At 34.6% G+C, this 15,479-nt stretch overlaps 1 protein-coding gene across 5 annotated transcripts in view; it reads right to left on the reverse strand.

The window, feature by feature from the left end:
* Positions 1 to 3,269: 3,269 nt before the first annotated feature.
* The window catches only part of SLC16A7 (solute carrier family 16 member 7), an 80,113-nt gene continuing 67,903 nt past the window's right edge, over positions 3,270 to 15,479 (reverse strand). For 4 of the 5 annotated variants that reach the window (XM_027730739.2, XM_039381707.1, XM_039381706.1 and 1 more), the window contains exons 3-5: positions 14,633 to 14,776; positions 12,191 to 13,003; positions 8,715 to 9,612 (exon numbers count right to left, since the gene is read on the reverse strand). In XM_027730739.2, coding sequence (XP_027586540.1) covers positions 9,341 to 9,612; positions 12,191 to 13,003; positions 14,633 to 14,776 — 1,229 coding nt within the window. In that variant the 3' untranslated portion in view covers positions 8,715 to 9,340. Of the gene's footprint in view, positions 9,613 to 12,190; positions 13,004 to 14,632; positions 14,777 to 15,479 lie in introns of all 5 variants that reach the window. The other variant, XM_027730740.2, reaches the window with a different exon arrangement.

A 15,479-nucleotide genomic window follows, 5' to 3' on the forward strand; every position in this document is an offset into this window, starting at 1 on the left:
TACTAATTTGAAATATTGATTTGAGGTAATTTGCAAATAATATGTGAAATCTGCAATTCTAAAATTTTAAACTGAATTTAAGACAGTACAGTTCCAGATGTTTTAAGATCCATCTGTGCTAAAGGACAAAAAGTGGGTAAAATGTCCTTAAAATATCAATCTGTCTCAGTGGTTTTGTATTTTGTCCAGGTGTATGATCTTTTTTTATATTTTGTGAGAAAAAATAGTGGAACTGCAGATTAGGTCAAGAGTTCCTTTGTACAGAAGAGACAGTAAGATGGAGGTCTCATGCTAGTAAAGAAAGAACAGAATCATATTTTCACATATAAGTCTTGAGGTGGAACATCATTACATTATACAGTAGGATCCTGTAAGAAGTTTCTATGAGAAAAAAACAGTTGTTCAACAGAGTGGATATATTTTCATTCATCCAATGAAAACTGAACTACTTTTTTGACCAGTGAATGACAATCACCAATTATGTGTCTCTTGTTAATGCACTATGTATAGCATTTAATTTTCTTTGATTTATGATTCAGACTTCTATATTTAAAAAAATAAACTTAGCATCCCTGATCTCTAGGGCACTGTCTTATCTCAATATAAGAAAATGAAGAAAAGCATTTGCCAGCTTCCAGTCAACTGGGTCCTCTTCATATTCCCAAAACGGTTCAAAAATCATTGATAGAGGTTTCATGATGACTTCAGCCAGCTCTTTGAGTATTCTCAGATTAAACCCATCAGGTCCCATAAACTTGGAGGGAACCAGTTGGAGCGCAGATCCCACACAAGTTAAGGGGTTGACTGCATGTTATGGATTAAGAACTTTATTGAATAGTAATGCTTTTAACTCCTGGTCAGAGAAATAAAACTGTTGAAGTTATTAATGTTGAGCTGCAGTGGCAAATGTAACCTATTTACTGAACTCGGGATAACCTGCAGAGCTAAAAGGGCTCATTAGTAGAATAAAATACCGTATGTGGGAAAACAGTAACAGCTGATCTTAGAGACAAACTACAGACTGAAGTCTCCACCTGTCTTGCCACTACACTATCAAAATAAGAAACTTCACGAAGAGGAATGATTTTTCTGAATTCAGTATTTATTTCCTAACAATGTATTTTAGTCATGCGATCAGATTCTGTGAGGCAACATATTCTTAGGCATGAAAATGATATTGTCAATGTCTTTGAGCAGGGTTCAATATCATACCTTGTTTGTTGTGCCAAACGGACAATTTTACCATTATGTATTTTTAACTTTTTTTTTTCCCCCGGCCAATGCCTGAAAATGTATTTTTATGAATATTAAAATACACAGATATGCGTATATTACAAGGGTAATTTAAACAAAATCTAAATATATTCTGGTAGCTGAATCAAAACTTTCATGTCAAGAGGATATAGACATAATTCTTTGAAAATAGATTTTACAGTTACTAGAAATATGAAAATAACAACCATTTGCTCTGATGAAGTTATTTCTTTCTTATTCAATAGCTCATCTGTTACACCTTTGTTTCCTAGTAATTTACTGTGCGTCTGTGTAAAAGGTGTTTAGACAGTATGCAAAGGCAGTATCTCTAATGTCTCAAACATCTCCTTCATATCTTAATTTTAAATATCCAATCACCTTCTGTAAATAAATACCTATTTAACTGAGGCAAGCAATTGTAGACTTAATTGACAAAAACATAGGAACTTCTAACATTTAGAAAGTGCTACAAAATAGAGTTGTCTACATACAATGTTTCAAGCCATATGGTTAAACTCCTCCTCTGTATCAAAACAAGTATTGGTGATTGGAGAATGATTTTTGCATGTACATGGAATATAGAAAAACATTCCAATTCAAACAATGGGGAAAAAAATCCTTATTGTAAAGGTGGTATTTGAGTAATGTATGATATTAAATCTTAGTTATGGTGGAATCAGGAATAGTAAGTAGCTGGTAGCATGTTCTGCTACTAGTAGTATCTTTTCTACATAGGAAATCTTGAAGTTCTGCTTCTGTATGCAAGGATAGGGGATTTTTTGCTATATTTGAATAATGAATCAATCAATAACATAGGAATATTGGCACACTGTGAAGGTGTAAGACTATTAAGGAGTCTAAGAAAACAGCATTTACATCCTTTCAGAAACTTTACATGGAAATTTTATTTTAATTTTTCTTTTCTCCCCCCCCCCCCCAATTGCTTATTATACACAATTTTTGTTGTAATTTTCCATAAATATATATGGACAAACTCGACATATTACACAGTAGTACAAGTCTGGAATAGAAATTAATGAGCAAAAATGTGTTTAAATACAATGAAATGCAATGCATAAGCATTTTACAGGGTTAATATACACTATGAACAATTAATTCTGTCAGGTCAAGAAAAGAATTTGGCATCTAGAAAGAGAATGCTGTCATTCACTCAGATCTCTTTGGAACATAAATAGCACCTCTAGCTAATAAATGATTGTCAAAAAAAAATCTAGCCAATATATTCAAGTAAAAACCATACAGTATTGCAAAATACAAAAAGGAAGAAACAATTTTATTAGACAACAACAATGGCTACTGCATGTTTAATTATTGCATAGCAATACCAAAGTCTGTTGATAAACTGCAGATACAGTGATCCTTCCTAGTAGGCCATAAATGGAAAATGCAGCTATATCACTCTGCAGGAAGGGTATTTATGTAAGTGATTTATGTACCACTTTTAAAAAACCCATCAATAATTTTAAGGTAACACTTTTTTAAAGAGTGAGAGCCACATGTAGACTTTTCATGGGCTTGCCCACTTGCAGACAAAATAAAAACACCAAAACCTCTAAAAAGGTATGATAAATTATCAGTGTTTTTAGTGACTAGTGTTCTGGAGAGTTTCCCATAATAATTTAACAAGATCTTGTTTGTAGGCCCAAGAGTATTCTCATTTTCCATACTTGTTATATCACGTCCATTGATACTTTGTACGAACTGGTCATACATACCACAATAAATGAAAACTCAGTCTATTGCAGTCTGTTCAAAGATCATTTAGTTAAGATTTCCATAGCAAAAACACCCAACAATTAAATTCACCAACAATGTAGGGTTTACCACCTACATCAATGAAAATTCTCAGTGATCTTAGGCTGCTTTGAACTGAATCATGGTTGGAAATCAGTGTTATGTAATACTGCAGCTTTTTGAATGATTTTCTACTATAAATAAATCTAGCAGAAAGTGAAAAATAACACATACCCTTACAGAAAAGCTTTAAATTTTTCTGTCATTTGTAGAAGTATTTTATTTGTTTACAAATATGTTGAATTTATCAGGCACAATATGCAACTTACTCTAAAATATTATATATATTTTATATATATATAATATATATAAATTAGAGTTTTATATATAGGGGAATACATATATACACACATACCACTTCTGCATATATATTCCCTTATATATATATGTCTATATATACATTCACAAAAGACATAAACCATTTTCTCCAGAAGAAAGAAAAAGAATGATTATACACTGCTCAAAGAAGGCTTGAAAGGAAATAGATAATTTCCTTTGGGGTTAACAGATATTTATTTGGATATTTATTTAAATATGTCCTCTATATTTTATAATCTACATTCAGAGTTTATGGTGGGATTCTTAAAATTTATTTATATACACAGACTATTAAAATAATACACATTGTGCGTTAATTTAGGGACTGATTAGTTAGGAATATGCAGGCATAGCAAATTTGCCAGTTATAACAAATTCCACATTTGCTGATACTCCTGAGATTTGGTATGGAGAAAATAAGGCTCAAGCCTCCACTGAAGCCACATCACCCCCAACATCTGATAAAGCTCTTTGATAGGTATTTTTATGTCGGCTTCAGTGGACTTTGTACTAGGTCCTAGAAGGCAAGAATGGTTTGAAGAATATCTCTGAAGAAACAATCATCTCTGGTTTTATAAAGAGCGTATGAAGAACAATCATTATTCGTGGCCCCAACCCAATATGTTGTGATCATCTCCCTCGACTGCCCCATGAAAGGAAAAACAAGCTAAAATTTGATATTATTTCTAAATTTAAAAAAAAAAACAAACAACCATTTTTTTCAGGGATACAAAATGCAAAGTGTTCTGTAATACTTTTAAAAACTGGATGTATTAACTTTACTAATTTCACTAACTCAGAAATTATAAGAAAACAAACAAAAAAGAAAGGCAGGCCAACATCTCACAGAAAGGTCAGTAGACTCCGGATATCTAAATCACACTTTGAATTTTTATACCAGGTCAGTGATGCAAAAACTTCATAAGTATGGGTTAAGTCTTTAGGCTTAATTAAGCTATGTCAATTGATTCAAAGAATTTGGTCATAGATATGCACTGCCTTAAAAATAGATCAGTAAGCAGCTTCAAATATTTGTGAGACTTTCTAATAGTCTGTACAGGTTTTACCATTGTGCATTTTGTCAACTCTATTCTTCCAGGATTGTGCAAGTCTCCAAACTTCAACTAAGAGGTAGATGATGAGAAAAATTTGAACTGCAAAATTACAACATGCAAACTATGTTGAAATCACATAGCAATGCTTATGCAAATTGTGATTAAAAAGGTGACAGTACATGCAAGAACTTTCAATGGATACATATGCACAAATATCAGAAGTGCACCCCGCAAAGAAAAATGCAGACAGCCTTGTTAAAAACTGATATGCCATCTCTGAAAATAATTATTTTTAAATTCCCTTTATATTCCTCTCTGTGAGTAGAAAAATAGTCATCTATAGAGAAACTAACAAAAGTTGCCTGATTCAGTTTTTTTATAGGCAAAATTGTCAATGTTGTCAGCATGTTCATCTATAAAAGTGGTCACTGGCTTTGTTTAGTGAAATCCTGATAGCTGCCCCAAATCTGGTTTTATGTGGTATCTGTAGCTTATTCTGTATCTCAGTAATACCTCTCCACTAATACCCACAACCTGACCTGAAAGTAGCAAGTGAAAAACATTGCATTTGGCAGCATGGCAAATGTGGCATTTCAGGAAAAACAACTACAAGAAAGCATTAAAGATAAGTCACTACATTCCTGGTCCAAATTCTCTGTGTTACATCAAAATGAAAAATGCGATGGGGTAGTGGAAGTGGGAAACTTTCAAGAGGAACAAGAATTCTCGAAGAGGAAAAATCATGTATATATTGACAAATGTTTTTAAGCACACTAGATGCTGATATGCAAAGTGATCATTACCATTCACACGAATTTTGAATCACAATATCAGTGAAATTCCTGCCATTCATTTCAGCAGTAAAAGTTGAAATTCCTCTCATAAGGACAGCATCACTTAAAAAATCTGTTTTAAGGTGAAGTAGATTTTCCCTAGCTCTGTCAAAACAGTTCACAAATCACACTCCTGAAATAAAAGCATTTTAATCTGACTATTTATGCACAGGATTTCATACAAAAAGATGCTTTTTTGAACTCATGAATGGAAATACAGAACTGACAACAATTGCAACCACAGTTCAATGCAAAAAGGTGGGAGGGGTGAAATTTTTATATGTTCCTGAAATAGTAGAGAAAATGAATAGTGAGAAGTGGAAAGGGCAATAGAGAACCCTCCAGCTAGTAGAGAGTTCTATATCAAAAAACCTAAAGAAAGAAAAGTATCTCTACGTGTTCACTACAACAACTTGAAATTTGACCTTGATGTTAAATGGGAAAAAAATATTATTGATGTTATCCACTTTCCTACTAATTTTAAAATTTGGCATTATTTTTTCTGGATTGATCAAATAAGAGCAAGAGGATAATTAGGCTTAGTCATATTGTGGCAGAGAAAAGAATGAGCTATACATGAGTATAAATGAGAATAAGACCAATTAAGGATTTGCTTGCACTGATTGACAGAGACTACAGATTTTTATAGTGCATAACAGATGCATGTGGTATATTTCTTCATCACTGGGCAGGGGAATCTCTTAGTCCTGACCCTGCAGTGGTTCAGACTGAGGGTGAGGTAATTAAAAGAAACCAGGGGAATTTAGAGAGATGGTGTATATACTCAGGTCTAATTATAAAAGCGGAAATGTAATGATGAAATGATTTACAGTACAAATTACAGGTCAGTGCAAGTAAGAGTGATATTCAGGGGTTTGAAGGCAAGTTATACTCATTTTGCTACTTTGTTGCTCAGTATATCATTGATTCAAGACAATTTATTATTATCATTACTTTTAGAAATATCACCTACCTCTACTATGAGGCAATTGCCCCCTTATGACATGTTATTTGGAAGACACAGGGTTTTAATTGAAGGCAGTTTTTGCATAGATATGGTTCCAATTTTCTCCATTAATCTCTGGATTTTAACTTCTTTAATATTCAGTAATATCAAGAGTATGCTGATGGTTTTTATTCTATTGCTAGTATTAAGATAAGTAATGAAAGAGGTGTAAGGAAATGTCTTCCTACTTTATATGCAGTTGTCTGCTGCATCATTTAGCCTTACAGGATTAAAAACTGTACATTAGTCAGTGGTGGTAAAGTAGCTCTTTCATTCCTATTATTTTTTACCACACTTTACCAGAGATGAAAGAGCAGCATCTCCGTAGAGGGTTTATAGAAATTTTTATTTCCTCTAAGATGGTAATGTAATTTTTGTTACTAGTGGTCAGGTGTGTCTGTGGCTCAAGGAACCTTGTTTTTCCCTTATTTCCTATGCCATTTTGTATTGTATTCTGAGATCCTGCATAGAACAGGCAAATTCCCTGCATATTTCCTGAGAGACTTTTTTTATCATCATTTTTACTCAGCAACAGCAACACTTAACAGCCTTCAGTCAAAAGCTGACACTTGTCTTCTACCCTGTATTCTTAATCATGCTGTTTATTTGCAAAGAGATAATAGGCTCCTACAATTTTGCCTCAGACATTTTTGTTCAGTCTCTGTATTAATCTCTTTTCAAATAATCTCTGCCTTTTTACCAGTTGCTGTAAGAGCAGACTGATGTTCCTGATGACTATGCTTTAGCTAAAATTTCTGTTCTTCTTTTGCAATCCAGTATTTATAACCGATATTCCTCACTGTATGAAAGCTTAGTGTCTATGAGAGTCCTCATCACCCTCTGGCTATGGGCACACAGGGTCTCCACAGGTCCTGGAATGCATTCAGTATGTTTGTATAGTCAAAAAAGAGAGCAATGCTTCCATCTCATGGGGTGCTAGCAGATGCAATGTATTTATTTCCTCTCTGAAGCTGGGGGCTGGGAGAAGAACTATAATTTTACTGGGACTAAATCATTCTCCTTTACACAGAACAATGCTCAAATCTGAACATCCAAAACATATTTTCTCCCAAAATTCTGAAATGCATATATTTTGCTGCTGATGCTTCTGTAAAACTACAGGACTCATTGGAGATGTCTGGTTTTCCTGAATATAATTAGGTAAAAAGTAGGTATTAACTTCCGTACCATGCTGAGAGTAGATTCATGATGCTTCTCCCCCAAAACAGTGCTGAGATAATTAAAAAGTTCAGCACTACTGTGGAACATCATAGTATACGAGAGGCTAACCCAGAAAAACTGAAATAAGCACAACCAAAATTTTTAGAAGAAAAATTAAAATAAACATATTGAACATAATAATATTAATAATATTAAGAAATAACTTCCTAAAAGCACTCTGCTAAATTTTACTAATAATTTTTTTTCTTTTGTTATTGGCACTTTAAAGTGTGTTTACCACAGCTGTGCACTATATTTCCAACTTTTTGAGATTTAGAAGAGGGCTAAAAGGAATGATATTCTTTTCCTGGAATTCAATGTAAGTTTATCCTGCATAAACAGAGCATAAATGTTTTATGAATCAGATCCTTAATTTTCACAATTTCTGAGGCATTTATATGCATCTCTCCAAAACGAATAGCACTTTTCCTTACCTAGAAATACAACAGAAATATTTTCATTTATTACCTTCGGAAGCTTGCACTTTTAGCTTTCAAATGCAATGCTAAATGATTTCTGTAAAGTAAAACTGTAGACTTATGCTTTCTTTTGTCTAAAGGAGGAGGACAATTGTGTACATTTTAATTTATATGAGTGTCTGCGTGAAATTGTACACACAAGACTAAATATTCTGCACAAAACTGATATGTCAAAGCTTCCAGACAAAGCTTCCTGCACAAAGCTTCTAGACTGGCATTGTCAAGGTGCCTTGCAGCATTTTTGCTCAAAGCAGCATTACAAAAATAAAGCAGCAGTTTTTCACTAAATTCATGCGAAAGGGAAGTGAGAACTGGTATGAAGATACCTATCTGCAAAGACCTGAAGTTAGACCTTAAATCTCCTCTCAGGAAACCATCAAATAACTAGTGACTTGCCAATAAAGCCAAGCATTTACTTTGAAGTCATTGTAACAAAACTGATTTGGGCCACAAAAGCCAAGGGTTAGTATCCTTTTAACTTCAGCAGATTCTGAATCTAGTCCCTTTAGGAAAAAGGCTTCACAGTCTGATCCAGATCATTCAGCCACATAGGAATGCATAATCAAACTAATTGCCACACTTGTTAGCAATGCAAATCTTGGGTTTAAATCTTTTATGTACAGGCAGATTTTAGCTTAGTTTGAATTAGTGAGATCTGAATGTACTTTGTGTTCAAATGCGTATGTTGAAGTACAATGTAGTCAGCTATCACAGGAGGAAACTACTTCTGGAATATATTATAAATCAGCTGTTTATTGTATTTTAGAGATGGTGCCCACTAGTTGTTCATCTTCTACCCCTAACTTTTACATCCACATTATAATTGTTTATACAGAAATGTATTTTTTATCTAGTGGGAATACAAAATACAAAAAGAGTTTCTGTGTGCTTTCAGTCAGGTACTCTGCCTCTTTTGAAACAAATCTTTGAACTTATATTCTCTTTAATATTAGTGGTAAGTAGAGTTTGGGCAGATTATTTCAACTGACTTTAACCATACTTTAAGGATGAATGCAAGTATCTTCCCAAATAAGAGTAGAAGATACTTTTGTAGTAGATATACGTTTGAAACAAAAATGTTTGTCATTGGAAGGCTTTATAGTCTGGTTTACCTGACTCTTGATTGTCCAGAGTCAAAGTCTGATGGATTCCTTTGCATGGAATCACTACCTCTGTAATCCTAATTTTGTATCGCTGAAATAAATAAACTGTAGATAGAAATTTAACTTAGAGTTTTGCCATAGGGCAAAAATCTGTTCCCATCCAATATTGTGACTGATCATTATTACCACAAAACTTGGCCTGTGTCTTGATTCCTAATGGAAGTCATAAATATTGCCTTCTGAGCTATAATGCAGATTAAATATTGGTTTCTCTTTCTGAGGGATCTTCAAGAGCTTTGTCGGCTCTGCTGGAAGCATCTTCATTCTCGTTATTTGTTAATGGTTCCACTTCCTTTGAGTCAGCATTCTTCTGAGCTTTTTGCTTCTCATCTTCTAGTTTCTTTTCTTTTGCCAAAAGCCTGTAGTTGATGGCATTGCCAATGAACAACCAGATACTGGCCACAGTCACAATCACTCCGCAGACAAAATACATGTACTGATATTCACCAGTAACATCTACTAACCAACCTGAAATACAAAGACAAGAAAGAGTATTTAGACTAGGATGCCAAATACAATCCACATCCTTCTCTTGGAGAAATATCTATATATTCCTTGGTTTTGAAGTAGGAGCAGAAAAGTATTTTCAACATGTTAAAATTTTCTAACATAGACAGTGGAACTATAACAAAACCTGTATTAGTGAAGCTAGCAATTGTCATTGGAGTCACTGACAATTATAGAATATTGAAGAACAATGTAAGTAAAGCTTAATGAATAATGACAGACAGTTTTTTAGCTCTTTTATTTTCAGTCTTTCATTTTATTCATGTTCTAATTGTTCTATTGTTTTGGAATGCCTGGTACTCACTGAGGCTGTATACACACAATAGGATGAAGAGGTATGGGCCTTCTTAGGCTGCTGTCTGTGCATCAAATGCCTGCTTTTCAAGTTTACTTTCCTGTGACTGCTGAAAGAGAAAGACTTCTCCCTTCAACCATCATGCTTAACTGATGAGTTTTAAACTATGAGGCCTGTACGTAAAAATTACGTTCACACCTCTGTGATTAACTTGGTCATGGCAAGGAAAATAAATTATAACAGTTCTTTCCATTTATCAGCCATTCCTTCTAAATTTTCACAATTCCCAAATCAACATTTGTACATATCCAAGTATTTAGCTCTGAACTCTGCTACACTATAACTGAAATTCTCAGGATAACCTTCACACTTCAATTTAGTATGTATTTAGAGGCTTTTACTGTGTTGAAGACATAATGCTAGTCTATTCACCGGATACACATTTAGAAGTCATTAAATTATTCCAGACTTTTTTTTTTTTCCACAAACCTAGTATTAGGAAAAACTCAAAATAGCACTGCAAGTGTACAATTCACTTATTAGTGTAAACAGTGCCATTTGCTGATTTTTATTGATGAGCAGTCTCATAAAACTGATGTTTAAAAATTAAATTATGAATTAGCATTACTTCTGCATAATATTTTAAAGGCTATGAACTAGTCAAAACTGGAACTTAGCCTTTCCATGTGTTCATTCCTTTTGTTGTCTCTATTTAACAAGTTAAATCAATTATTCATAAAACTATAGCACAATCAAATGTTTTTCAAAACTCCTGAAAAGCTAATATACTGAAAAAAATAGTTGTGTAAGCTATTACTCCATAAATATTAGATTTAATATCTTTAGAGTTAACACTGATTTCAGAACCTGACTGAAAAGGCTGCACTCCAGAGGTCACAGGCTCAGACCCCCCACTAGGTGGCATAGGAAGAGTCTGTGTGAGAAAAATGTATTTTGTTCAACTTTCATGAATTTGTATGCTAAATGATGATAAAAATATGGATTGCCTTGAGAAGTATTAAAAATTTACTTGTACAAATATTATTTTACTGAAACGAGTGGAATTGTTTTGGCATATTTACAATTGCACACAACAATGCTATTTTCACAGAAATACTGACAGTAATCTAAAACACTTCGATATGCAGAAATGCTTTTAGGCACACATAATCTTGCTGACTTCTGAGGCAGTGTTTATGTGGGTATAGTATATGTTCACAAAGTTGGCAATCTCACTATCTTTGTATTCTCATATTGTTAGGTTTACACTGCAACACACACACCAAGGTACACACCAATGCTTCTCAACAAGATTTGAGCGTCTATTTTTTAGTTTCTTATATCATCAGAGACCTTAAAATTATAAAGCTTACTAGCAGCATTACTAAATACTGACTAAAAAGCTAGCAAATAGAAAATATTTTACATAAGATTTCATCATTTTTGCTGCAAGAAGCCAAGAAGTTATGAATGTAGTCGAAGCTATACACCTAGGCTCTGTCCAAGCTCCCCTAACACTTGAAAGAGAGAAGTTGGTAACATTGCCATCTTTCAGTCAGTTCACATTCTGAATTGCCTTATCCATTGGCTATAGAAACATGTGAAAGAACTGAATGTGAGCAGAGTTGTGGTGTGTAATCATGCTAGGGCGCAACGCTCCATGGCACCATGATGGAATCCCACCATGCGTTCACCCTGCCTAGGCTACTGTGGATGCCCCTGTTCTTCTGACACTCCCCTGCTAGCTTCTTCTCTCTGGAAATGTCAATCCTCTCTGTGTAGACAAACTAAAATTGTTTAAGCGAGTGTAAGAGATTGCTCCTTGAGCTGTCACTAGGTTGGAGAATTTATAAGCCACTCTGTGAGGTCTTCACAAAAACAGACTCAATCAATTCAAGAGAGTAAGAACTTCATTGTCAAAGAGCAAATTTGAGATGAATATATCTAAGTCAAGGTTGCAAAACTAGCTCTATGTGCTATCAGGAAAACATACATTTACCACATGGATTTATGGGCCAGTAGAGATACGGTCTTAATCTGTTTTTTGCAAATGCACACAATAAATGCCTTTAGATTCTCATGTGAACCTGCAGCTGCAAAGCCCAAAGATACTGCTGCTACAGTACACTTCTAGTCATAGCAAAAACATTAAATAACGTTAAGAACAATGTTTATATTTATTCAATGTTAAATTTCAAGATTATGCTGTAATGTCTGAAAAAATGGAAAGAAATAGATTCTTACCTCCTAGAGGAGGGCCTATGAGCACAGGACAACATTCCACAATGGTGACAAGTCCAACCGCACTGGAAAATCTGGCAGCCCCAACGAGGTCCATCAATGTCTCAAAAAGAACGCTGCTAACCATTCCAAACGCAAACCCAAAAAATACAGCATATATCACCAAGCCAGTGTAATTTTTTGCCAGAGGGCACAAGATATGACAGACCCCATTGTACAAGACAGCAAAACTAAAAAAATACTGAATCTTTGGCCGGATAAACCTGGAGTTTGCCACGAGTCCCATTGAAGGCCTAGCAAACATGTCTACAAAGGCTAAGATAGATAGCAAAAAAGCAGCAGAATATTCATCAATTCCCTTGTGCTTGGCATAAGGAGCCAAGAACACTATTGGAGCAAAGAAACCAATAAACATAATGACATTTCCTGACAAATAGATCAGAAACCCTCTGTGTTTGAAGAGGGACAGATCTAGATACTTATTCATAGTTTGCCAACAAGACTTCTTGTTGTTTTTGTGCAAGGCAGAATCTCCTGTGCCTTTTTCAACATCTTTTTTCACAGTTGGGACTTTTTTCGGTCCAACAGGTCTCATAAGCGACCCGGCCACACAGCAGTTCAAAAGAAGTCCTCCCAGAATAAGAAAGCTTCCTTTCCAGCCAAAAGCATTAAAGAGGAATTGATTGAGAGGTGCCAATGTGCTCAGAAACACGGGACTTCCAGCCATGGCCAATCCATTAGCAATGGGACGCTTCTTATAGAAATACTTGCCAATCATGGTTAAGGCAGGCTGTAAGTTGAATGCTAAACCCAGACCTAAATGACACATAAAAGACAATATTATTGCAGGTCATGCATTGAAAAACATATTGCACCTCTTTCAAGTTATTTTTAAAATGACCACTATCTAACCCAGTGATTCTCAATAAAGATAAAAACCAACTAGCATCAGAGGATGAAATACAGTTTCATTGCCGTCTACGTGTGTTAATGTCAAGACTGTGTCATGGTGAAATTTTGTCCATTCCCCCCTGTAGCACTGCATTAAAAGCCAAAATTCCTTGATGTGTTTCAGCAATGATAGAGTCAGGGCAATCACATTGAGAGGAATTATGGTTATCAATGCCTTGACTCATCACATTTATATTTGCTAAGCTATAATGCAATTCTCTCTTGGCTCATTTTATCAAAGTTATTAAATGTCGCCTCAGCTATAATGAATGCAGGGTGTATTTAAATGCATAAATCTCCTATTTTTTTATTTCCAACCCTAATTAAGATCCAAGTTGTCTACTAAACTGGAGCTTAAAATAGCAAATTATTGTAGAGCATATTCAGCTCCCGTTCCCCATGTCATCACTAATAGTGGAAGAGTTACAGAGGACACACATCGGATCAGATCACCCATCCACATCAGCTGAATGTATAAGCTGAACCCTAAGCTGAACCTCTAGGTCTTCTCTCTCTATAAAGACATCTGGGCAATAAGACATAAGTAGCTTTGCATCTGCTTGATGGCACTGAAGTTTTCTTCTCTGATGGCCCATTCCTGGACTCTGACTTTATTCTTTCAGTGGCCCTGAGTTTAGGATATCAAAAATAAGAAATTTAAGAATTAATCACTAAATAAAGAAGGACTCCTTTAGTCCCAACATAAAGAAAGATGAGCATGAATATACAATTCATAATAATACATATTCTTATGTAATATACACTCATTTATTACCTGTCAATATTTTGCCTCACCTTCCTTATTCTGAGAAGGGAATTTAAAAAAACCCCACAACTTCTGAAAAGGAGGTTATTTAATTCACTGGCAATGCGATAACTTTAGTTCATTGCTTTAGGCAATATCTAGGCCTCAGATAGATGACTATGAATAATTTCATTATTACACTGGGCGGATTTTAAACAGAAAAGTATTGCACTGAAAGTTTATACTTTTCTGAAAGACTATATGTATGCACAAACCTAAAGAAAAGTGGTACAAGCTTTCACAATTTTACTAAAATCCTACTAGCATCTCTCAACCTGCTTGCAGTGCAACATGATAGAAAGCTAGAAGAATGAATGTGAAATTGTACACAAATGACTGTAATAAGTGTTGTCACAAGCCAATCAATTTTTATACCATTATTATAGTGCAGTGTGGAACAGTCCATACATACATCATTGACTGAATAAATTCATGAGTTGCTTCTGAATTATCAAAAGAAATAATTTAACAGCCTACCAGCTAATTTAAAGGATTAGATAGTTCAGGTAGCTGAAATTAACTGATCTTGCTACCTTCTTGGATTGCCTCTGTACACAGAGAATTCTTGATCAGTAAGGCTCATTGGTAGAACATTATTAGAAATAATTTTATATAGTAATATATGTAATGTAATATAACAACATATAATATAACAACATATAATATAACCTTTTAAACAGGACTCTTACCTCCAACCACACCAATACATATATATAGTTCAAGGACGCTATTGCAGAAAGAGCTTGCAATCATTCCAAATGAACACAGGATACCACCTGCTATCATCACAGGCCGGCTACCATACTTATTCACCAAAATACTGCTTATGGGACCTGTTGGTAGAAAGAAAATGCAATGACAGGTAACAGGTAACTCCGTCATACATGTCTTTGTATCTACAATATGTTGAAATGCTTTCCTCTTTGATCTGGGAAAGCGTTAAGTTGTTTCTGTATCAGTCTGTCTTACAAACATACTCTGTGAATTTGCAGATGCATGACCCTGGATGCGGATATATTGTCTCCATGACAATATAAATATTGATTAATTATGAAGATGGGCAAAAAGATTAAAGATATCAAACAACCAAGAAGGATTGTTACAGTTAATGAGTAATCAATACTGAGATTGGTCAGTGGAAGTTTTGAAAGTGCAAGGATGGAAGAATTTCAAGTATGAGACAGGTATCAAAACAATTCACAGAGCAGGAGGAATGAATCTCCAGGCACAGCAAACTAAAACCTGCCCTTAATACTGCAGCATGTCCTGTATCCCTACTTGGAACCATATATAAGCTTAAAACTTAAAGCTTGTCAAATCAGAATGTAAATCCCTGGCCCCTGCAGCCCATTTTCCCTTACCTCATCAAGAGGGGAGTGTTAACAGGCAGTAAGATGATTATAAGTTGTTTGGGAAAATCTAAAATGTGGTTTAGCATAAAGACCTATAAACTTTGAAAATATTGCTACAGGTCTATTTTTCAGTTTTAATTGCAATTCAGTTTATGGTGTAATTGCATCCATACTAAACAAACAT

This window comes from Pipra filicauda, unplaced genomic scaffold (assembly GCF_003945595.2).
Source record: "Pipra filicauda isolate LSUMZ 115617 unplaced genomic scaffold, ASM394559v2 scaffold237_size1200389_pilon, whole genome shotgun sequence".
Classification (NCBI taxonomy): Eukaryota; Metazoa; Chordata; class Aves; order Passeriformes; family Pipridae; genus Pipra; species Pipra filicauda.